Raw genomic sequence first — 24443 nt, forward strand, 5'->3', positions numbered from 1 at the left:
TAGATAACTTTAAACTATTCAAAAGTTCACTTATTTTTATAAAGAATATCTTCATTTAACAGGGCATTTTGTGGGTTCCAGCAGATTTTAATAATTTGACGACCATTGGGACTGTTGAATACGTGGTTTTTCTTAGAACATGGGTATAAGAAAAAATTATGTAAAATAACTTGTTGAATTGATGACATTATCAGCTCATATTTTTGCTTATTAGTTTTATAGTATCTAAACATCTCATTCCATTAAAGGAGAGCAATGAATTCCAGTTCAGGCTTTTTTTAAGGAAGTTACTGATTTTTAGTCTTTTGCTACTGCAAGCTGCCCTGCACAGATACGATATGGGTGTCCTCTCTGCTTGCACTCAACTTTCATTGTTTGAAGGACTAGGCCTTAGGCTGGTGGGCTAATTTTGATCTCTGTGAATCATGTTAATGTACTCTATAGATGCTGCAGAATTGATCTTGGCTTTGTTTTAAGAGGAAAACATAAAAATTATCTACCAGGAATCCATGTGTATCTAAATTTTGCCGGAGTTATCAGTATCTATTAACTAATGTAACCCTTCAACTGGTAATCAGCCTGTTAAGTCCAAATTAGGTTTAGTGAGTCTTTATTTAACATCATCCCATTTAATGTCATTTTGCAATTACATCAGTCTTAAACAATGGAGTTATGTTTAGTTTTACTATATTTTCCAGTGAGAGCTAATGAATCTTATAACCATAATTTCCTGCTCCTTGTAAAAGAAACACCTAAATTCTATTTTCTGGCCTTGTTTTCACACGAACATGTTTCAGTGCCTCTACTCCATTTTAAATAAACCTGTAGTAGAAGAAGTATGGGAAACATAAAGTATGTGTGTTATTCATTTTGAAATGAACTTACATGAATTTAACGTGATGAGTGAATTCATTTTATGAGTTAGATTGGTTGATTATTCCTGTTGCTAAATGTGTATATGGTTTTTTATCGCCCCGTAGGTGAGAAACAAGAGCAGCACAGGCTCTGCTGTGAACAATGGGAATGGTAGCATCATATCCTCTCAGCCACACATGGTGAATGGAGGGAGGGGGGTCACAAACCACAGCAGTCCACAGCACAAGCCAGCCGCAAACGGTGCCGCAACGTCCCCTCCCCCATACACACCCCCTCCCCCTCTCTCGCCCCCCACAACTTCCCTGGGTGCAGCGGAGAGAATCTCCTCCACTGGAGGAAGCAACAGTTCCCCCCGCCTTGTCACAACCAGTGTGGGCTATGTCGGTGGAAGTCAAGGTGTGCCGGGCCGGGCCACCCTCCAATGGCCCCCTCCCCCTCAGCCTCCCTCACCGACGGATGCACCTGCAGCGAATATCACCACTGATCCAGTGGCGATGAGGTGTCGAGGAGGCAGAGTGGCGTCAGTGAAGCAGCAACTGCTATGGAATCGAGATGCTTCCCCTCACAAACTGACGTTCACCATGAGGAGGGAGTTTGAAAAGGCAAAAGAGGAGGCAGAGCTTATCGAGAAGATGAGGAATGTAAGTGAATTTCATTCTTTCTTTTTATATGCCATATTTTTACATATCTAAAACTTGTCTTATTCTGTATGTATCAGACCCTTGCCTTATGGCATTATACCCTTTTTCCGAACTGACGGCGGCTGGGTGGTAGAGAGCTAGTAGCCAATCAGAAGTGCTGCCCCCTCCACCTCACCGTTCCCTTCCATCCCCCTCCCTTTTCCCCTCCACTCCCCTCCTTTCCCCATATGGCCAACCGGCATTGCCAATCCATGGAAATAACTGTAGGTGAGGCAGTACAAGAGCGATCTCCACAGATTAAGTTTGGCAACACTGCGAGCTGAAGAGCAATGTTCACTGCACGAAAATCTGAGAGAGACTGTGGCCTCCTACACACTTTCTCCTGTCACTCCTCTGTGATTGGCTAGAAGAGTGGGCGGGTCTTGAGCTCGCTCAAGGTCAGCGGCCGTCAGTTCAGAAAAAGGGTATATTCTATTCTAGGGAACTATTCATAGAGTGAATTCCATCATGAAGTGAATAAGCATATAACCAAAAAGACATCTGTCTAATAACAACAATGCTAGTGCATATTCAGAGGAAGGAAATAAGAAGCCTATTCTCTCCCTTCCCCTCCCTCACTTACCCAACATTCTGTTCTTGAAGCCAGTTCTTAACAGTACTCGCTCAGTACTCACTCCATCGAAACTCTCGGTGCCCTCTGTATCCCATGTAGAAGTTTTCTCTCTCTCTTGGCCCACCATGTCCAACACTTGATCCTTCCTCTCTTCTTAGACAACCTTAAATTATTCAGAAGCTCAGAGTGAATACTGTCCATACCCACCCCTTTCTTTGGCTTCATATCTCTTGACACTCTCTTGATTTTACCATAAAAGAACCCCAGACATAGTTTATCATCCTCCACTGCACTTTCCTCCTCAATGGTCAATCTCTCTGGCCTGTTCTGGCTGTTGTACAAATCCCCCTTCCAACTAAGCTGAAGCTTATCTTTATCTCTTGGCTTACTTCCATTCATGGCTTTTATTTTTAACAAGGGTTTCCCTCTTTTGTGACCCATTAGCCATTTCACCTTAGGCCAAAGCAAATCCAGAATGAGGAAATACAAAATGTAGGGATGTTTAATGCACATTATTTATTTTTAAATTTTATGAAAATAAGGGAAGAAAAAATTATTTTAAACCTAAATAAAATTGGAATGCAACTATATGAAATACAGATCTACATGTGTTACTTATTAAAGGAGTGAGAATATTCTTTACAGCATTGTTTTTATTTTTTTCCTTAGTATTTAAAGTATACACTCCATAGTTTTGAATTCTGTGTAGTATCCTTGTTGCAGCTAAGGGTATTCACTGCTACTGTGGACATTGGTGTCAGTCACCTGCATACTATTGACATAACTATAACTTGTTCTGACTACCTGTAACATGACAGGCATTAACCTTATGTAGTACTCTGGACTTGGTACTCATATTATTCCTTCAGATGTCAAGACATAGCATAGGAATCCAAAGATGTTATAATTTATTCTTTTCATTCATGTGTCCATTTGCAGAGTATTGAGGTTCGACTGAAGATGACCCTTCCTGAAGATCTCTCACCTGCTCTCTCAGATGGCGTGGTGCTTTGTCACTTGGCCAACCATGTGAGGCCAAGGTCCGTTTCTTCCATTTACGTCCCATCTCCAGCAGTGGTGAGTTACGCATTTTAGAAAACGCATGTTCCTTTTGCCCATACCATGTCCTCCTGATATGCAACAAAATGATCTTTGAATTTTTCTCTTTCTTGGAAAAATCTTCCGATTTTCTTGGTATGACAAGGAATGGTTTCGCTAGTGGACCCTGTTGTTTCCGTAGCGGCGCGGGTATTCCCTATCCCTCCCTTCCACACCTATCCCTTCCTTGGAGGTGTCGTCGGGCTTTCATAGTGGTTGTACCTCCTATCCTTTTTTCCTTCCTCAAGTCCTTTCCTTCTTGAGATGGCACGGGTGTAAAAGTCTCCAACTTGGTTCCCAGCCCTCAGGATAGTAACCTATGCGGGCCCGGCCTGGGTACCCGATTCCACCGTGTCCTAATATCCAACGAAATAATCGATGTATTCTTCTCATTATAAAATAATCTTCTGATTTTGTTGGAAAATTAAGTAATGGTTTCACTAGTAGTGGGGCCCTGTCGTCTCTATGGCGGCCCAGGTTTGTCCCTATCCTTTACCTTCCATTCCTATCCTTTCCCTGGAGGTGTCATCAGGCACTCATCGCAGTGGCACCACCTATCCTTTTTCCTTTCCTAGTCCTTCCCCTCCTGAGGTGCTAGGGTGAAAAGCAAAGGCTTGCAGACCTTGACCTCGAGAGTGTAACCCCACAAACCCACCCTGAGAACTCGTTTCACCTATATCCTCCTGATGTATAATTTCTGGGTTAATTCAATAATGAATGTAATGCTTGAGGTGGTGAATGGTAGGTGGTAATGAAAGCCCACAATGTCTTTATCTCATAACTACGGAATGGTTGGTTCCACTTTTTTGTCTGCTCCTATGCAGGTTCAGCTCCTGGGATAGGACCAATATCATTGCAAACCAAGTTGAATCAGTGGTTTGGATTGAAAACCGATCAGAATCTATGGCAAAAAGAAGCAGAACCAAAATAAATGATGGGAAAACCCAGTTGACTGTATACATTGAAAAATTGAACTTACAGTTGAAGATTTTTAATGCTGAAATCTAAAATATGGAAACATTTATAGTATTTGAGGACTAAGGCTATGCTCAGATGCTGTGAAGTAATTCAAGTCACGTAGTGAATATTTTGCCCATGCAAAAGAGATGTATAAGAGTAATGAATGACCCCTCCCTTAAAGAAAATTGCTAACAATTTTTTATCAATCTCAAAATTATGACTGTGATCAGGGTATGCATCTGTTGTTTCTTAGTTTATACAGGAAGTTGTTTGCTATCTCTAAATCTTAGGATAAATATTTATAGCCATAATACATGGAGTAAACAAGCATTTATATTCTGTATCAAAGATCTAAGAAAGAATCTAAATCAATAAATAGCCATGAGACTGAGGGTATCAGAACATTTTACCAACTTCTTTCCCAAGTAGAGAACGAGTGCATACCATGAAATGCATATAATAAAAAATATATAAATGGTTGGCTCTACATCCATTCTATAATCTGGTCAAGTTTTTTGATTTTGAAATTTTGCATCAATGGAACTTTATTTGTATTTTATGTGTAGAGCTTGAATATTTTTTGTGAATTATTTTGATTGACACATGAATATATATTTATTAATTATTGTTGCAATTTGACTTTTTCGTTGCCATTTGTTTGCCTAATGACAAAAACATTAATTATTGTTATTTTTTTGAGGAATAAATGCTCCTTGCTAGGTTCATATGACTCCAGCTAATATTTTTAAAAGAGTACATGTGATCATCATTTATCGTCATAGACAATAGAGAGATAAAAACTAAAATTCACGGTGGTGCATTTCACCCCAGTGGTACTAAAAGCATGCTCCTTGGTGTTAGTGTTTTCAATCTTTGTGCTTATTGCCTGCTCTTGTAGACAACCAATCTAGGTTACAGGCTGTACCAATAATTTTTTTTCTCCTGCTGAGGGATCATTCCAACAATAGCCCTGATTTCAGAACTGGCATTAGAATTAATCTTCCCTTTGGCTCTGATTGCCATATAATGTTTTCAGCAATATGAAAAGGAAACTTTCTCAAAGAAGTAATTACCATATCTGACAGCATTTAAGATGCGCCGCATGTTAGACGCACCCTCATTTCAGTCGGCCATGCACAAGAAAAAAAGACTGTGCAAAGGCTCGACACCCCGGCATGGAAAAAATCGTCATCATACAGTTTCCATCATTGCAAGTATCACCATATCACTGTCGTCAAATACATATTTCAGCAAGATACTGAACATACGTAAATATATACACTCAATATCTCACTCCCTACTCCTTTGATATCACAAAAGTAAGCCAAACATAAAATCATAATGTAGACTATATTTAGTAAACGATAAGTAACATAGCATAATAGCTATGAGCTTAATTGTAACAATAACAGCTACAACAGTCTTCAATTGAATAATTAATTATAATAGCAATTATCATTGGTATAAATATAATGGAGTCAGTATTGAACATAATTGAACTCATTGAGGTCAAACCTTCCCATATTAGACTCGAGTGATTTTTTTGAGTCATTACTTTGTAAAAAAAAGGTGCATCTTTTATGCTGTCAAATACAGTAATATTATCCTTGATAAGCATAGTAAGTGGAAGAAATTCTTTTTCTATTGAGAGTTGAACTATTTGAGTGCTGCATTAAGAACTGTTACCTAGAACTGAAGCCCAGACTGAACCTGAACCAAAAATGTATGGAACCAACCCATCTCTAATAGGAGTGTATTGTAATCGGTAAAAAAAACTACATTGAAACTATTCCTAGCCTAGTATTAATCGGGAATTGAAGGATTGTAAATGAGAAAATTTGATTGTAATGTATAAGCTCATGTGGCTTTGTTTTTGTTATAGCCGAAGCTGACCATGGCTCGATGTCGGAGGAATGTCGACAATTTTCTTGAAGCATGTCGAAAAATTGGCGTTGAAGAGGTGAGTGGATGCTATACCTATCTGTAGTGTATGTTTTACATACCTGTATTTTTATTCAGTAAGGATGTTGAAAATTTGAATCAAAGTGTATTGAAAGCCTAGAACATTGGTATGAAATACTGCATTTAACATTATAATCATACCAAGGGTGAAGTCAGAATTGGGTTGGAACTGAATGTTATCGCCATACAATAAATGGACAATGTCCTCTGTATTTACCATTTATTCTGGGGTTGCTTATGAAAAAGGCGATAATATTAAGTTTTCCAGGCATTTCTTTCAAGGAGACCTATGGGTCCTTCACAATGTGACCCTCTACAACCTGATGAAGAGGGTCACATTGTGGCCAAAGTATGCATATTCATGTCTCTCTCCATTCTTTTTTTTATCTTCACCTTTCCTATTTTTGGCTTGTGATGGTTGCCATCCATTTTGTGTGTGTGCTTGTGTTTGTGTTCAGTTCTGTGGCCTTATCAGGAGCCCTTACTTCTTGAAAGATCATGTCTGGAAAACCTAATGGTGTTGCACTCTTACTGAAAAATCTCTCGGAAGGAGGGACTCAAAGAGGTGGTGTGGAAGAGATGGAGTACTCTTGCTGTCGTACCGGGGTATTCATCTGTCAGCACAATCAATCATATAGCCACTAAGAGGTAGTGTTAGTGAGACTTAATAGTGTTGCTTTTTTTCTAAGAGGATAAAAACTCTCGTTAAGGGGATTACTAAGAGGTAGTATGTGTGAGTTTGTGTGTGTTTTCCGCAGGATGGAAAGTTTAATTTTGTATGGCTGCTTTAGAGTGAAACCCTTTTTTCAACTAATTATGGCCCCAATGAGGTCTCCTAGTAATTATTCTCTGGTATCTACCACAGGATACTTGTAATTGGCATGTCTCTGAATAGCTACTGGCGTAAAATTGTAAATTAAGAAGACAGTGATAGTCTTTTTATTTTTGAATATTTTCATAGTACATACTCAGTATTTGATTTCATTGCCCTCCCCTGACTCAAAATGTTGTCAAACCCAAAACACTAAATGTTATTATGATTAGAGATGGGTCGAATAGCAGATTCCTCGAACTCGAATATCGAATTCGAATAATAAATCATAGCTCAAATACTAGCGCCGAATAATAGCAGTCCCGGTCCTGACGTATAGTTTTCCTGCATCCGTAGTTTGACAAAAATGAGACGGAATACATACAATGTGTCATTTATGGCTAATAACAACAGGCACATAGTTTGAATCTTCCCCACAAGATGAAACTTCCATAGGGAAAAGCTCAACACCGTGGGAAAGAAAATATCAAGTTACATGAGAACAAAAGAAACCTTTTTTCACGCCTCCCCCTTTCTCAAACTTCTATAGGGAAAAGCTCAATGCCATGCATTTCCCAAGATCCACTATCCCCCTCCAGTCAGCCTCCCCCCTCTAAGCTTTCCTTTTCTCCAAAATCAAACAAAAGATTACAGCTTGTGCATGGATCGTATTAGGAAGACCTTAGCTTCGAAAGAAAATATCAAGTTACACGAGAACAAAAGATACCTTTTTTCAGCCCCCCCCCTCCTTTCTCGCCCACTGACCTTTTTCATCTTACCCCCTTCAAAGTTCCCCATTTCTGGAGGTCAACTGCAGCATGAGTCACATAATAGCCCAAAAGGTGTCTAACAATGACTTTCGGCAATTGGTATTATTATTTTATAAGATTGAAATATTAGTAATGTGCATGTCATTTGAAAAAGAATGAGACCAAGCACGGCGTATTTATAAGGTTATTTAAGCATTTTTATTTAGGAAATAGTTGGAAAAATGCAATGGAGACTTAGATTTCTGCCTCCACCCATGGTACATCCATGCCTCGCCTAGCGCAATGTCGATATAGTGCAAATATCCAATGCCGTGTAGCCTAATCAAATACCTTTAACGCCCTCTTGATAAAATGTGAACTTGCGCTAAGTAAACACGAAATCGCTATCATTTTACGCAAATTAATAGTATTGCTTGCCTAAAATCTTATTCTTTGTTCATATATTAATCAAAATCCATTGTTACGCAATGGCCAAAAGCATTACTCGTCATGCGGTCCAGATAGCCGGCCTACCAAAGTCATTTATCTCGTCTCCTTAAAAGAATGACATTAGTGAATTTAGATCATTAATTAAGCGTGGAGCTAGTTGAAATGAGATTTTTGAAAGCAATAGTGTTTGAGACGTAATTTTTGCCATCATAGGTTAATGGGTGAATTGACTTCAATGTAGAGGGTCTACGCCTCAAGCCTTCAAGGCCATCGGTATTCAAGGGGGAGAAATGGAGCGGTGCCTGAGTTCTGTATGAATACCATCAATACGTAGAAGGGTCCACTATAGAGTCTCAAACAATGGCTTCATTCCCTCCGAGCAGTCGTAGGCCCTCTGCGTCTCAGGAATACAGTGCAGCAGTTGCCCAGCAGTAGGTGATTTCGATAGAGCATACGGAGTACAAACCAAGAGAACAATGACAAAAAACAGGAATGCGGGCAGAAAAATTAAGAAGCTACCAGGAAAAAGAATCTAGAAGAGAAATTTAAAGTGATCAATTGCTATGAAAATGGAAAGCGTCAAAGCGATATTGCATGTTTATATGTTTAAACTAGAGATGGGTCGAATAGCAGATTTCTCTAACTCGAATATTAAATCATACCTCGAATATTCAAATATCTCAAATTTGGAATGCATCAAATATTAGAATTGTGCAAAGTATACTAAACGTTCATTTTCGGATTTTCCCCCCTGATCATTTTCGGTTCCCCACGTCAAACGATATCTATTCACCACTCTTTTCTGCGAATTTGATGTATTTCGTCATCTTCCCTAAAACGGCACTGCATGCACTAAACGACTAGAGTCTACTACCAACAGCTTGCGTTCGACAGTGTATGGAGCGAAATTCATAGTATTCGAGGTTGTACTTTTAGCATGATTATTCGAGATCTTGAATATCGAATACTAGAAAGTATTCGAGGTATTCGAGTATTCGCAGATACTATTCGCACATCTCCAATTATGATCTTATTAGAGTTGAAGCTCTCTTTCAATTGAAATGCAGTTTACTAGGTTGCTCTGAACCAGTGGCTCATAGAGAAAGAACTGTATTTTTCTGGGGCTAATAGAAATTGGCCAAAAAAAGTTTTCTCCAAAACTAATTGCAAATGTGTGCTTGATAATTTGAGTTAGAATTTTAGTTCTACTTTAGGAAAAAGCTATTATTTCTATCTTGTTGTATTCATTGAAATGATCAGATTTCCTGGAATTCTTGCATAAGAAATTTTCATCTAATTTTCAAGGATAGGTATTTAAAAGCTAGTGAGATGGAAAAGTTTTTAAGCCTGTGAAGGTTAAAATTTATTCTAGAACTTATGCCTTGTATTGAGTTTTGGGTTGTAAATGAACACATCGTCTCATACTTTATGATAAATATGAAATACTATCATTTTTACAGTTAGATTTTTTTGGTAGTTAGTTATCAGGTGAACTGTCATTATTTGACCATTTATCTAACTTATTGTATAGAGACATCTGCAAGGTTAAACTCTATGAATCGGTTATGGCCTCTAATATGTTAATGTGTTGGAAGGAAGAATGTATTGTCATATGCACATGTATTTCTTTTGATAAGCCTGATTTTACCTTATTTTGCTGTTTATTTGTCTGCTTCCAAGGCTTCATCAACTTCTGTGAGAAAAATTTCATATATGCTTTAGGGTTTGCTATTGATGGCTTTTGATGGTAGCAAATAAATGTCATTATTAAAAGCCTATGTTACAAACATAGCTATGATAAGTGGGCATATAGGTATTTCATGAGAAGACTTAAATCCACTCTGGATTGATTGGCATTATTCATTGTTTAAATATTTGCTTTGTGTTTAGAAAGCATGGTTCTTATTCTTGTAAATATGTGTGCCTACATATTTATATGCTTTTCTATGTTTATTTCTTCTTATTATTTTGTTCTTTATGTCCCTGGCCCAGGCTTTTTGGTGTTGTTATTTCATTTTTACAAGTTAGCTCATTGTTCTAGTGATGGATGCATCTCCGCATATTTGATTTTATTTGCCAATTTGCAGGTAAACACGTATGATTTTTATTGGTCAATAATTACAACATATTTTCCTTACCTATATTTGATTATTGTCAAGAGAAAATGTTTGTGCTTTAAAGCATAATTGTCTATCAGAAGACATACATTGTATTTGACTTTGATTAGGTTGAGGTACTCTTATTAGCTCTATTTTTATGCATCTGAGTAATAATGTTGAAGCCTTAAGAGCATTAAATTCAAACCTTTATATTATATCATCATAAAAATTGCCTTTATTGAAAAGAGAGGTGCTTTTGATTTCAAAATATGACATTTTCAGACATAAATTCTATGTCAGTCTCTCAATGAATCAATAATGGAGTCCTGGAAAATCAAGAATATTCTGTGCCAGATTTTGTCCATGCTCTGCCATGATAGACATTTTGAATGTTGTTGGATAAAGAAGTAACTTTAATGTTTTAGCATATTCTTGATTAAGTGTAATTCATGTGAAACTCACTATTTGATGTAATTTTATCCTATGAGAAAATTTCCAGAACAGATCTTTTTATCCTCTCATTTCATACTGCTCTTTTAATGGTGATGTATGTATTACTATTTCTAATGATTGGAAAATCCAAAGTGCTCAAATGTTCATGCATGTAGTATTCATGTTCGTGCTAACCTCAATGTTTAGCTGAGAGGGAAGGTCATGCCATGACTTTGGTGAATGACTAAACTTTAAGCTATACCACCATACTGGGTGCTAATGAGAAATACAATGAACTTATGCAAAAAATAAGGCATTTGATGGAAGAATTGTTTGTATACATTTCTTATGATGAAGGATAACAAGGAAAAAGCATTTCGTGTCTGAGAGAATGAAATGATTGAATGCTTCAATTGATGAATGTGTATGAAACATGTGATGCTGGTTGCTGGCTGTTGCTTGCAATACCTGCTCAGGTTGCCACTTTCTTCTCTTTTCTACCCATTAACTTCATCCCTATGTTACACATCTTGCAATGGGTGTGAAGGCTTATTTTGGAGTAAATTTATTGTGCATACACACATACTTTAATTGTCATAAGTTGATGCCATAGCCATGCTTTTCTCTTGGAGCATGGATGTTTATGAATTTGAAATCATTTATAAACTTCAGTGTGTCACATTTTAAATTCTTCACTCATAAGAGTTAATTATTACTCACGTATTTAGTTTTGGAAGATGTTATTCTGAATTGATACATCTTACTCATTTTGTAGAGTTCAACTTTTCATCCCCGGCCGAATGAAAAGAGCATATATAATGTATATATTGGAATATACAGCAGACTCCCAATTATCTGACTGCGGATTTGTGTTGCGGATTATCTGTACACAAGTTTCACACTCCATCGATGTTTTCTGCGATCTTTATAAAAAATAAAATTAGTCTGAAAAGCACTTTGATTTTTTCATTTTAATGCATGTCTGCACTGTGCTTATTATTTCTGTTGGAATTCCCTTTGTAAAACGGAATTACTTTATTTACTTGATGAAAAGGAATATTTCATGTATATGTGAACGTCAGCATTGCAGATGATGATGAGGGGTGGAAAAAATCTTGTGATCCTGGTGAAAATGAACTGCTCACCAAGCATTCCAGAAGTGTTACACCAAGTGTTCAAAACCTGTTCGGGAAGTGTTCTTGAACTGTTGGGGAACCGTTCACGGACTGTATTTTGGCCCATTGAACTGTTTTGAAACGCTCAAGTAAACTGTTCATTAGGAGTTTCCCAGCTGTTCATGAGGTGTTCAGCTGTTCTAGGGGTATTCTCTAGCTGTGCAGGAAGCATTTAACTAGGTGGTCAGAACCTGTTGTCGAAGTGTTCATGCACTAATTCATGGACTGTATTTTGGCCCAAATGAAGTGTTACGAACCGTTCAAATAAGCCATTCTTTCCCAGCTGTTCATGTGGTGTTTTTCTGATGCTCATGAAGCTTTCTTGAACTGTACAGGAAGCATTCAGGATAATACCAATGATGATTAATGTCTCAGAGTACAGGTCGGAAAATGATATGCAAAATTGTTTGCCAACATTTCGATATTTTCCTTATATCTTATTCAGGGCTATGAATGATAATGGTTACATTAAATTGATACATGAAGGCATGAAAAATTAATGCAACGTTTTGTTACAATAAAAAAATATAGAAAGAATACAATAGGGTACTTTCCTTCATCAAAGAAAACGAAAGGTATTGATTGCAATTCGTTACCCACCGTTAGTAAATTCATAATTTAAAAATTATTTGGTTTTAGAAAGCCCAGTTTAGACGAATGTTAATGGTCAATTTTAAACTCATTTGAAAAAGGCCAGATTGGCACCCATGCAATGCCACTCCACGTGACGTCACAGGGACCTAGTTTCTATACAAGTAGATAGGAGTTTTACATCATCTGAGATTACCAATGCATGCATGAGGCACAGAGCTCAGAGAAACATCTCTTAATAATCTCTCATCTCTCTCTATTTTAAAATTGCCTTAGGTCGGAAATTTTCCTTCGTGTGATAGGGTATTAATAATCCTAAATTAAGCCAAGCACTATCTGCTAGCTGGGTACTCTGCTACCTGCGAGCAGCCTGCATCGTAGTGGCACTCACAGCGTCACACCAAGGTGGTCTCACACGGTGGCAGCTGGATCGAGAATGACGTCACATGGGCTTTTCCCAGCATTCATACTTAGCCTTCACGTTTTTGTTTGCTTGAAAATTTTCACTTTTCATTTAATCCCGAAAAATAGATATAGTCATTAAAAAATCTAAAAGTGTGAAATACGTACTCCAGGAGTAATCATCTTTCGATTTAGGTAATAAAAAAATAATAGGAAACCACCCTATTGTGCACTAATGGAAAAGAAGAGACAAGAATTTTGACATTTTTAGTCAAAATTGGATTCTTTTTACATTGTTGCATTCTTTTTACATGAAATTTAATACAATGCATACATACATACGATGCGTAGCTGCTTTTTCAGTTATTTTTTAGAGATCTTTGTTGCACAGTACCTACTTTCTTACAATCCTATTATCATTTATTTCAACAAGTGATAAATACGTAAAACTCCCTATTATCCAGGCTAATGATGCGGAGAGGCGGCATGAATAATTAGAAAATACAAATAATCGAAACTTCACTAAATTTCTTGTAATTTTCATAATATACGTAAATCAAAAAATCTCTTATCTATGCACATTGTCTGTTATTTCAGATTGCTTTCTGGAATCAGTGAGAGCTTTTTTGCCCAACTGCGATCTTTTTAGCAGCGATAACGTGATTGTACTTGTATTCTCTTTGCTCAATATAATACTTGTGGTTTCCGAAAACCAGGCATCCATGGCTGCGAGTTCACAATTCAGAAATGTGGTTTGCACGAATGCTTCAAAACCACTTTGTGATGTCGGAAACTACACTATCAGGCACCATGCTGCGTCTCGCACAAGTTGCCGGGAATGCAACTGCTACGGGATGTGGGTCCATGATCACTGAGTGCGATTGTGCACCGAGATGCTTGCAAAACAGGAACACGGAACTCCCGTGTTGGCAACTGGCATGCCATCACTCCATCTCGCAGCAGAGGTTTAGGAAACTAGGGCTTATGGCAAACTGTCTACGCAAGCAAGTGCCTGGCTTTGACACTCACTATTTCTACTTCCACTTCCCCTTTGCCTTCACTTTACTCATCTGCTTCCACTATTCCCTTCCTCTCTAGTTTGGCCTTGACTAGTCACGGCATAAACATGCCTGAGTGCGATGGAATCTCCAGTTCCCTTGGGCCGTATTCTACCAAATGTGAGGCCTCGTCAATAATTGTGCATTTTTGATATGAAATACCGTATTTCTCCTAATATAGTCCCCCCTGTATATAGCCCCCCCCTAATTTTGAGGCCTCAGTTTTGGGAAAAATTAAAAAAAATATGCTTGAATATAGTCCCCTCTTTACTTTTTACACGGGTATTTTTGGAAAAAAGGGGGGACTATATTCAGATAAATACGGTATAGATTGAATGATCATTGATAACATTTTTCTTAATTTACGATTGGTTAACCATTGAAGAGTCTTCTAAAATTAATCAAGAATTTTTTCCCGCCTCTGATCATCGTCTGCAATGCTAGATCAGACATCCAAGTAAACTTGAATCATTCCTTGTCAGCACGCAATAAAATAATTCTATTTTATAAAGGTAACTCTGGTGGAAATGACAGGCCCAGTACAGCCTTGCATTAAAATGCTAATATCCTGCTGCTTTTGGGTCTGATTTTATTTGTTTTACGAGTGTGATGCACCCGCTCCCAGCGGGCTTCCCCCACTCTTCCCTCTATGCAGGCCCACAGAGGGATAGGCACGTTTCTAATTTTAAAATGTAGAAAAAAAGGCAGGGTCTTATGTACAAATTTAATTACATATCAACAGGAAACTTGAATGTGGAATCAGCCGCATTTTGATAAAAGTTATTTAATTGATATTGTTACAAATGAACAAATGTATCAGTTTGTGCGCCATTAACATCAGGAATACTTACCGGTTTACCTCTTGAACATTCCACTATAACCAAGACACGAAAACAAAGAAATGAGGGTGCCAGAGAAAGAGAGAGAGAAAATGGTTCGCCATTGACTGAGTACGTGTTGAGTCCAAGACCTTTCTGTGTTAACTTGAAATAATATGTTGAAAGCATGTTATATTGCAAAAAATATAATAATATGTTGAAAGCATGTTATATTGCAAAAAATATAATAATATGTATCTGAAACTAAATTGGTATCAATTAAATATCCTGAAATAAAGATTTGCTCTGCACCATGGAGCAAGTGCGTGACGTCAAGATGGCGGATCGCCTCATCCCTAAAGAGAAATATCAAGGGCCATTTTTAAAATCCAATTTTAGGAAACAATAGCAATATTTATGAAGTAAGATATGCCGTCGCATGTTCTCTGATAAATTCTGTGCATTTTGGTACCTCATTGGTAGAGTATGGTTGCGTATAAGTTGAGAAAAAGGTATCTATACAGTAGAAATAATATAGGAGATTAAGAATGCGGAAAACATTGAAGGAGTGCAAACTTATGCATGAGTAATCTGCAACACGGATAAACCGCAGCTGGATAATCGGGAGTCTGCTTTAAACGTATTTAATAGTCTTCAGTATCTCTTGTCAGTCTTCAGCCTGCTTCGCAGTGCGCGAGCCCATAGCCAGTGCGGCAGGGCCAAGTCCTGCCTGTAAAAAATTTGAGTCATCTTTGCATCGCATCGGCATTGCATGTTGCAATTTTGGACATGGCAATAAAGCGTTATAAGATTAACTATGAGTCCTATTGTCAACAGAAACAACAGGTTTTTTTTTTTGTTAAAAGTGGGAAACAGTTCCAGCTGGTGAAGATGAATGATATTATACAGCAAAAGTTATGTTTCCCATGAAGCATGCCTTGAAATTATTGCCAGATTTACGGGTGTTCCCTGATTAAGGAATTCCGTATTTCGGGTGCTCAAATGTACAACATTGTTAATCAATGAACGGTTGAATTTTGATTGAAAAGGAGATTGAAAAGATACAGATAGTATAAAACTCAACATATTCATTTTCAACTGAGAAAAATAACTACTCTATAATTATGACGCTAGAAATAGTTGGGGTGCAACCTCAATGGTATGGGTCTCTTATCAGGTTTAATTTCCCTATGTTACAAAAGTGAAACTAAATCCAATATTTGCAATACCTGTAAGACATTCAGTCCTGCATGAGTGTGTTGAAACCAGAATACATAGCATGCTTTACATATAGATTTTATCATAGAGAGGTCGTAAGGGAATGTAGCTCATTGTGCCGTAAATTTTATTACTTCAACAAGTACCCATAATATGATAGCTAGGTTCAGTGAAAGTAGTTCTTCCAATGCAAAAGCAGCTTTATATAGCAACTGAAAAACTTGCATTTTGAACGTGTGTGCAATTTTAACATTTCATTGTTTTCCCTTTTGCCCACCTCTGTTACATTTTAACTTATCATAGTTTTTCCTCCATTTGTTGTGTATCAAAATAGTTTTTAATTGTTATTATTGATTTAAACACTCATTTGTTCCAACCTTGGCGTGCACAATGTTGATGTACCGCTTATGTACTATCAACCGATCCTCTATCAAATGAAGATAGCTCTACATTCATGATATTCAACAATGTAGCCCCTACCATGACAGTTTCTCACCATACCTCTATGAGATAGAGTGGGAACAATTTTAGAAATGTGGATGGCTGGGAATGTAGTTAAAGAGGGTGGGGAGACATTGAACATGTTTGTAAGAGACCTTTATTTGAATTACAGGTTATAGGTTGATACTTGTGAAAAATCCTGTTATCCTTGCAAGTGCTTTATCTGTCTTTTCTTTAGTTTCGGTAACCGCTGGTTTGGCATATGTTGGCCTTGTTCCTATTCTTTTGAGTGCAAGGCAAACAGAAAGAGCCAAGTTCCTCACCCACCTCCTTGCTGTTGATCCTTATTCCTCCTCAGAATGATTCTACCTTTGGATCCCTTTTACCAAAAATCATATCCCACGAGAGATAACCTTATTCCTTGAATTCCTTCCATCCATCTATCTCTTTCTCATCTTCCTTTTCTCATTCCACGTTCACACTTAATCCTCATAATCATTGTCCATCATCATTATTTTGCATTGTTTGTATATCCAGAATGTTAGAGCCAATGTTGTAGCCTTGATTGCATATAGCTCTGCATGTGGGCAGCACTACCATCTCCATGATTATTTGCATCCCCCTGCTCTCGCATCCGCTCAGTTTACACTCATTATAATCAGAAAATTTCCCAAGATTACTTATTCCTACCCTGAGACTACTAATTACCACTGAGGGTGCTTAACCACAAAATTTGCTTACTTGCAAGTAGTGGCTGAAGTTCATGGTGGAAGCATGTTTGAAATCTCGTTTTGGAATGGCTATACTTTTTTTAAGACTTGCTTTTTTAAAAGTTTGCAGAAAGTTCTTTTGGACTCCTCCCTCTCCCTTAGTGACTTAGACTTGTTCTGGCTATGCACTTGCTTGCCTCCGAACACTGACCCAATCATGAAATATAGCCAAAACTATCAGTTGAATCATCAGTTGAATGCTAAAGTTACTCATCCTGCCCTGTTTCATGAACATCCACCATCTTGTATATTACTAGAAGTAAAATTTCTGTCTCTTGCTTCACTTATGGCTGGGTCATTAATTGGATAAAAATGAGAATGTACGTGTTTTACGTGATAATATTACCTCTTGGTTTGATATTGCTTGTCGCTTTTACATCTTTGCTAGGGGTTTGACTGATTCTAGGTTCTCTTTATCAGAATAAAAAAAAGTCAGGCTGTTGTTTTGAGATTGGTTTGTTTTTTTACATAATTGTAAGTTGTTTGATATTTGATTGTTTTTGTCTCTGATGGACATTTCACTATAACGAGAATTTCTCCCCTCCCTCCACTGCCCCCTGTATACCTCATATCCTATCCTATTTTTCTTTTGTCTGTCTTTGGCCCCTGACTGTGGTGACCTCTTAACCCCTGCCTGCCTCCCCTCTTCATTCCCTTCCCTAAATTTCTCCAATCCTCCTGCCTACATTTACTTACTTTACAAAAAAAACTTTCAATTCACCTACTTTATCGAATCTGAATCTTTATTTGTTCGTACCTTTTTTGGATGACCTTTTATGCATGCATAACTGTTGTGAACCGCCTCTCTACTGTGTCACTATCTCCATTTTTTAATTAAATTGAAATGGAAACTAAACTTCACTCATTGGTTTAATATATTTGGTTAATCTCAAATCTTACATTAAATTATTTGCCCTCCCGGCTGTTTTATGACGTGAAACACTCATACTTGTGGTGAAAAAAATAACTACTAATCGCTTTTGCCGACTAATTCCTTTAATCATGGCAAAAAAAATGTTTTGTTTTTGATCACACCCTCTTCATTCCCTTATTTCCTTGATTTATCCCTTCTGTTTCCTAAAAACCTCTATATTTTCTCTTTCTCTCTCCGTGGGCTCTCTGTTACTTTGTTTCTTCCCAATCTCCTATTTTCACTCCCTTTTAATACCTCCAAATCCCAATAAACCCTTTCTTCTATAATCTCGGCCACTCCCTCGCCATTGTTATCCCTTCCTCCTCCTATCCTGATTGGCTCTTTCCAGAGGTACATCTGCACCTGCGACGATGTTGTCGGTTTAGGTGGTGTTGACCTGTCCCCGAATGAAAGCGGTACAAACCTCAAGGGGGGTAATCTCCTAGCCACTCTTGAGTGTGTGGAGCAATTGCTGGCTCTGGGATCTCCGTCTCGAGGAGGCTCGCCTCATCAGAATGGCTCAATGGCTCTCACTGGTGAGGTCAACGGCATGCATCTGTCGGACCTTGACATCAGTGGTTCAAAATGGCATCAGCACGACCTCAGCAGGAGTGGTGTCGGAAGGATTTGGGATCATTTTGTCACCATCCTGTGTCTGTCCGTGTTTGTCGCCACAGTTCTTCTCCTGTACCATTTTCCTCCACCAGACTGACTGCTAATGGTCCTCCTATGCACCCCAATTACCCTCCCTGTGAGCCTGTTTCCTGATCCCCCTATCATGATGTTCCTTGAAGGATTGAGCATCGTTTCCTACTCGTTTAATAGAGCTATGGGCTCTTGCCCATCTATGTATGTATGCACTTAGCAGAATTAATTTTTTTTGGCCATGTTAGAATCCCTTTACCTGTCTGATTTTAGTTTGGACTTATGCTCGTGTTTGAGTGAAGGCCGCTATCGCTGGTATTTATTTATTTGTTCAACCCAGATGCCATTTATGCCAAAGAATTCATTTCCATCACTCTCGTGGCACTGGAGGTTTTCTGTTTTAATGGAGTCGGGTATGACCATAATTTTTGGGCTTCTTGAGTTAAGATTAAATTTGCAAGTAACATATTCTACAGAAAAATAATTGAATTATATTTCCTTAGATTTCCTGGCGGTACTTTTGTTTACTTTACTAGTTTCCTCTCTTTCCCTGAGTACTAAGAGGAGTTTTTATTTTCTTTGGAGAACTTTGAGGAACTCCAATTTCTTTGGTGAAAGTTGAATTTTATGCATTGAACTTTTAACTAATTTGTTCTATCAGTTTGAAATTATTTTCTGTAGAATATAATCAGCTGTTGTTTCATGTTTAAAAATTAAAATATTTTATGTTTCAGTAAGCAGCTATTTACTATTATTTTGCGGAGTGGGGTAATTAACTCCAAAGGTCAAGCTTATTAACCAAACTAAAATCTTTTTGGCCTAAAATGATCCAAAAATTATTTCTCTGTAGTTTCTTGTTTAATAATTGCCCAAAAGTTATGGTGTATATTTTTCTCTCCGGTGGATAGACAATGGGAAGGTGTGTGACTACCAATAATCTTTTCAGTATCCATTTTCTATCCCTTCGCTGACATCCAGTGAAAAATGATACCTTTTTAATCTTGATTACAGGTATCTTGACATTTGTTCAAGTGTAGCTTGCTTTACAACTCAACAGCATTTAATTTCGTAGTGATGATTTGTACGTACTTCATTTAATATGCGTTGCTTACTGAATCATAGTTTGAATTTTGAACCAGCAGTTTTCTATTGTAACTTCATTAAGATGTACCTGTTTTTTCTTGAGGGGTTAGAAGGCTGCATACCTTTAAGGGAGCACAAATCAAAATTCATCCTATTTATGGCTGGATGCATTCTCAAAAGTATCAAGCTGCATGTACCGTTTTACTTGGTAAACAGCTAGAATTAAGCACTGATAGGATTTCAAGTTTGGAAATACCTATTAATTTCTGGAATTAAAGATAAAGTGTTTGGATAAAATATTTATTCCATAGATAAATAGCATTTATAATTTTCAGTCGATATTTGGTTAAGTATGCTTATTAATAATGCAAGTAATGTAAGTTTACAGGTATTGTATTTTCTTCTCATCCATTTGGCTTAATTTATTACCTTAGTAGGAAAAGGCTAACCATAGTTTAAAGCTGCCATGCATTGTAATTGTTGTGGATGCTTCCTCAATTTCAGCTCTAATTTGACTGTCTGAAAACTATTCTGAAATAGTAAAGCAAAACAGAATCATAATTACCACATTCAATTTTATGTCATTCATCTCGTTGTCAGTCAATATTAATTCATATAAGTCCGTTTCACATGGAAGTAGATTTTAGAGATTTTGTAATAATGGGGCATTTCACAGAGCTAAGTCATCTTTTTTTATCCAATTCTTCAAATTTTGAATGAAGTGGAGATGAATTTTTTTTGGGCTCGGCACTCGGTAAGAGAGTTGAAAGCACCCGAGGTTTCATGCTTGGAGTTGTCACCCAATCCATGGGTTCCCTTCAATTTAATTACCTTATGCTAAGCATGAGAAAAATCAATTCATATTTTTCACCAAGAAAGTGTTTAATCATATGAAGCAGATGTGACAACTTTAAGCATGGATTACTGTGAAAGTCGAATCTTTTAGATTCTGCAAATTAGTTGTGTTTTTTGGATTTTGTCTGATTCAGAAATGTTTATGCCGCAAACCTCTTCGTCAGGATTATTGAAATACAATAACTTCGTGCACTATTTTAATTTTGGTGAATAAAATAACTATTAATGATCAGGACGTACAGACTTGAAGCGATATGCTGTTTATTGAGTCCCACAAAAACTTGAGTTTTAGATGTATTTTGGAAGGGCTTTCTGCTGAAAATGGATTTGCCCTGAATCGAAATGAATTTTCTACCACTAAAGAGGTAAACATCAGCTTTAATTATTAGGACCTGTCTAAACACATCTATTTCCAGCAAATTTCAATGGTAAGCAGCACTTGTATTTGCATTTTAAAGTTGCATTTTTTCAAATAGGAGCACTTTTGACCACATAATAAGAGTCTTTATGTGCATTTGCATCATCTGGTGTATACAATTTTTGTAGCATTTTTACCTAATGCTGTGATCTTTCATAAGTGACGCGAAAAATCATCTAAATTATGATGATTCATTGAAAAACTCATTTGATTGACATTTTGGCCACCTATACCCTTATTTGTGAATGTATTTTGGATGCATGATTCCTGGGTGTGTTTGTGTGGGAAACTTTGATTAAGGAAGTATGTAGTTGACTAACTAGTTTGTTAACTAGTTTGAGAGTGTAGTAACCCCTCAAATTTTTCATATGAAGGAAGTTATTAATGATAAGGTTAATTGAATTGAAATTTTCCTGCATTCATTAATAATTTCTTATCTGCAATTATTACTTGAATGATTGCTATTTATTTTATTTCTGAGCTCATTGATAAAAAAATATGACCATCTCAACTTCTGGTTACCACTTATATGATTTTGAATTGATGATGAATGTAAAAAGAGAGGTCAGTATAACGATTGATCTTTATGTATGGAAAATCGCTTACTGCATCATTGAATTAAACATTTATAGTTCTCATGTTCCTGTATTCTATGTTTAGGGTATCAAGCATGCTTGATAGCCTAAACATAGAATATGTGTGTCTTCCTGATGTAATCAAACTTTTGTTGAGGGTTTGCTGCATTCTTTTCATGAAGTATAGATGCTACCTCTTGGCCTCAAGGATTCCATTGATATCATGAATGATCGTACTTTCCCTTAGGGTAGACCCTTTGTTGTACCTCAGTATCATTTACAGTATTATTTTATAGTTTTGTTGTGAAGGTGTTAATGTGTATGGTGTCAAAAATAATCATTGCCTGCACCTGAGGGATAGTGGGAAAAGTATTTGCGTATAACTCATCAGGTTTGTAAGAAGAGTTTTATTTATCATGTCATATGAAGTAGGCGTGCAAATTTTTATGTAGAACTTTTTTCCTGTGTTACCAAATCGCATTTATCAAAACCTTGATAACAGTATTTCATCCTCCATTTAATTTTCTTGTGCACAGTCATGGCCTTTAATACTAAGGGATGAATTACATAGTTGTGACATTTGTTGGAAATGGAAGGGTTATCTTAGAAAGTGGACTAGAAATGGACAGAAATGTGACTTGGTATTAAAATGCAACTTTCATTGTTACTCTCCAATTGACCATTGTATTATTGCATTTGGACACTCATATATGTGAGAAACTTGTGGGGTTCCAGTTCCTCCTGAAAAATCTCCTTTCATTGTGTTCATAAATAGCACTTCTTGTTTAAAGCAACAAACAACTTTAAAGCCCTAAAAAACATATCATCCTGATCCTTATTTTTTAAAGCCATTGGTCAACACTTGTTTTGTCTTTGGTTTTGCACCAGAGGTTAGTATTTGCTTTAAATGATTGCAGCATATGAGAAATTAAATTTGCCTAGTAATCTGGAGATGGGAAAATAATAGGAGTTGCTAGATCCTGCTAGATACCAGATTTCACGTGAATAAATCTGATGTTTAGGAGCTAATTGTATGTAATTCATGGCTGTGTACATGTCATTATGATAATTTTTGGGTATTCGTTTACTCTTATATTGTTTTCACTCCTATCCCCAAGTGTGAATTTTTGCTGCTTGTGATTCTACATATGTCCCCCAGTTGCAATTGAATTATAAACAAACAGAATTTATTAATTTAACATAAGGAAAAAGCACTGAATAAGGAATTTTGAATTCCCTATTTTCATAAATCTTTGGTCATTCTAGGGTGAATTATCAGGAATTTGTTCTGTATATTGTAAATTATTAACCTCTTTAAGGTATTTATTTACACCAAATACAATAACTTTACTGAATAATTAATTTATTTTCATAACTTATAATATTTATCTTTGTAACTTATTATTGGCGTGGAAATGATGCTTTTTAAAAGCAACTTACATGTCTCAATTTAAATGTATTGTTCTACAGTTATTATCGTTCAAGAAAAGACCCCTTTTACCTAGCGTTTTACTTTATAATTAGGCTCCTCGATTTGTTTTTTTTTTTAGTATTTTTGCCGTGAGAATGGTTGAGAGCTTTAATCATATGTTTGTAACTTTGTATTGTAGATTTTTCTTTGAATGTAACTATCATCTTCATTTCAATTACATATGGATATGGTAACATTGTTTTAAGTGCATATTTATAGATAAAATAGTGATTAGTTCTTGTGACCTAATTAGAATTACTGTTTGAAGTTTTTTTTTAGAAAAATAATGTAAAAAGGTTGTTGATATGATTAGTTTAAGGATTAAAAAGTATATTTATTCAAAATATATTCAAGCAAAAATGCTTTAATATATTTTTCTTAAAAATTATATTCAAGCAGAAATGGTTCGGCATATTTTCTCTTATTACCTTTTGTTTTTTTTATCTATGATATACTCTTCAGAGGGATACATTTTATTAGCTGTGAGGTCTATTCTCCTGAGTTTCCAATAATTTTCCCGACTGAATAACTACATTAAGAATTTATGCTGCCATTATTCTTCATTTTTGGCAATGAGCGATTAATACTATCGGGTGAGGAATTTTGAGTAATTTTTTAAAATACATATATCGTTCATGATGTAGAACTTCATTTAGTCAATCTAAAGTTAAGGTGTTGAAATTTGCAGTAAAAGTGAGAGTAGGTCATTATACCATAGTTTCATGTAAGTGTTGACATGTTAAGTTAAAATCACCGTTGTCAGTTACAGTACAAATAACCATTGGACCTTGGCCAGAAAGACAAGTTTCTGCTATGATAAGGCTGAGTTTTTTTTACTGTTAACTTGTAAAAAAGGATACCATAGGTTCAATTGGAAGTAATTTTCCATTCAATTTTTTAGAAAAAAATAACTATGGGGTTTTATGGTCATAGGTTTTTTCTGGAAGTTCTTGCCAAACTAAAGCTGCTAGTTGAAAAATCTCCGACCGGCTAATTTTTAAAATTAAAATTGGTATGTTACCTGTTCATTATTTGCATTTAATTTGATAAAAATACCAATTTTAATGCATCGAATTTCAGAAAAAATACATGCATATTTTTCTCGTATTGCATATTATCTGCAGGATCCCCCTTCTGAATTAGGTTTTAGTGTAAAAACTGTAGTCATTTGGTAGATTGGATGTGTTTTAATAACTTTAGGTGCATAATTATTGTTTATAAGGCATAAAAAGAGTCATCTGAGTAGTATCTTTAAACTAAAAAATTGATTGGATTGTGGTTCAATTATTGTCATTTTTTATGAAAGGAATCAAAAATTA

General features: G+C 36.5%; 1 protein-coding gene across 2 annotated transcripts in view; it reads left to right on the forward strand.

The window, feature by feature from the left end:
- The window catches only part of LOC124168268 (leucine-rich repeat and calponin homology domain-containing protein-like), a 163342-nt gene that overhangs the window by 116556 nt on the left and 22343 nt on the right, over window positions 1-24443 (forward strand). The window contains exons 12-15 of one of the 2 annotated variants that reach the window (XM_046546409.1): window positions 981-1517; window positions 3070-3207; window positions 6071-6148; window positions 18427-18613. In XM_046546409.1, coding sequence (XP_046402365.1) covers window positions 981-1517; window positions 3070-3207; window positions 6071-6148; window positions 18427-18613 — 940 coding nt within the window. The remainder of the gene's footprint in view (window positions 1-980; window positions 1518-3069; window positions 3208-6070; window positions 6149-18426; window positions 18614-24443) is intronic. The other variant, XM_046546410.1, reaches the window with a different exon arrangement.

Source organism: Ischnura elegans, chromosome 11 (assembly GCF_921293095.1).
Source record: "Ischnura elegans chromosome 11, ioIscEleg1.1, whole genome shotgun sequence".
Lineage (NCBI taxonomy): Eukaryota > Metazoa > Arthropoda > Insecta > Odonata > Coenagrionidae > Ischnura > Ischnura elegans.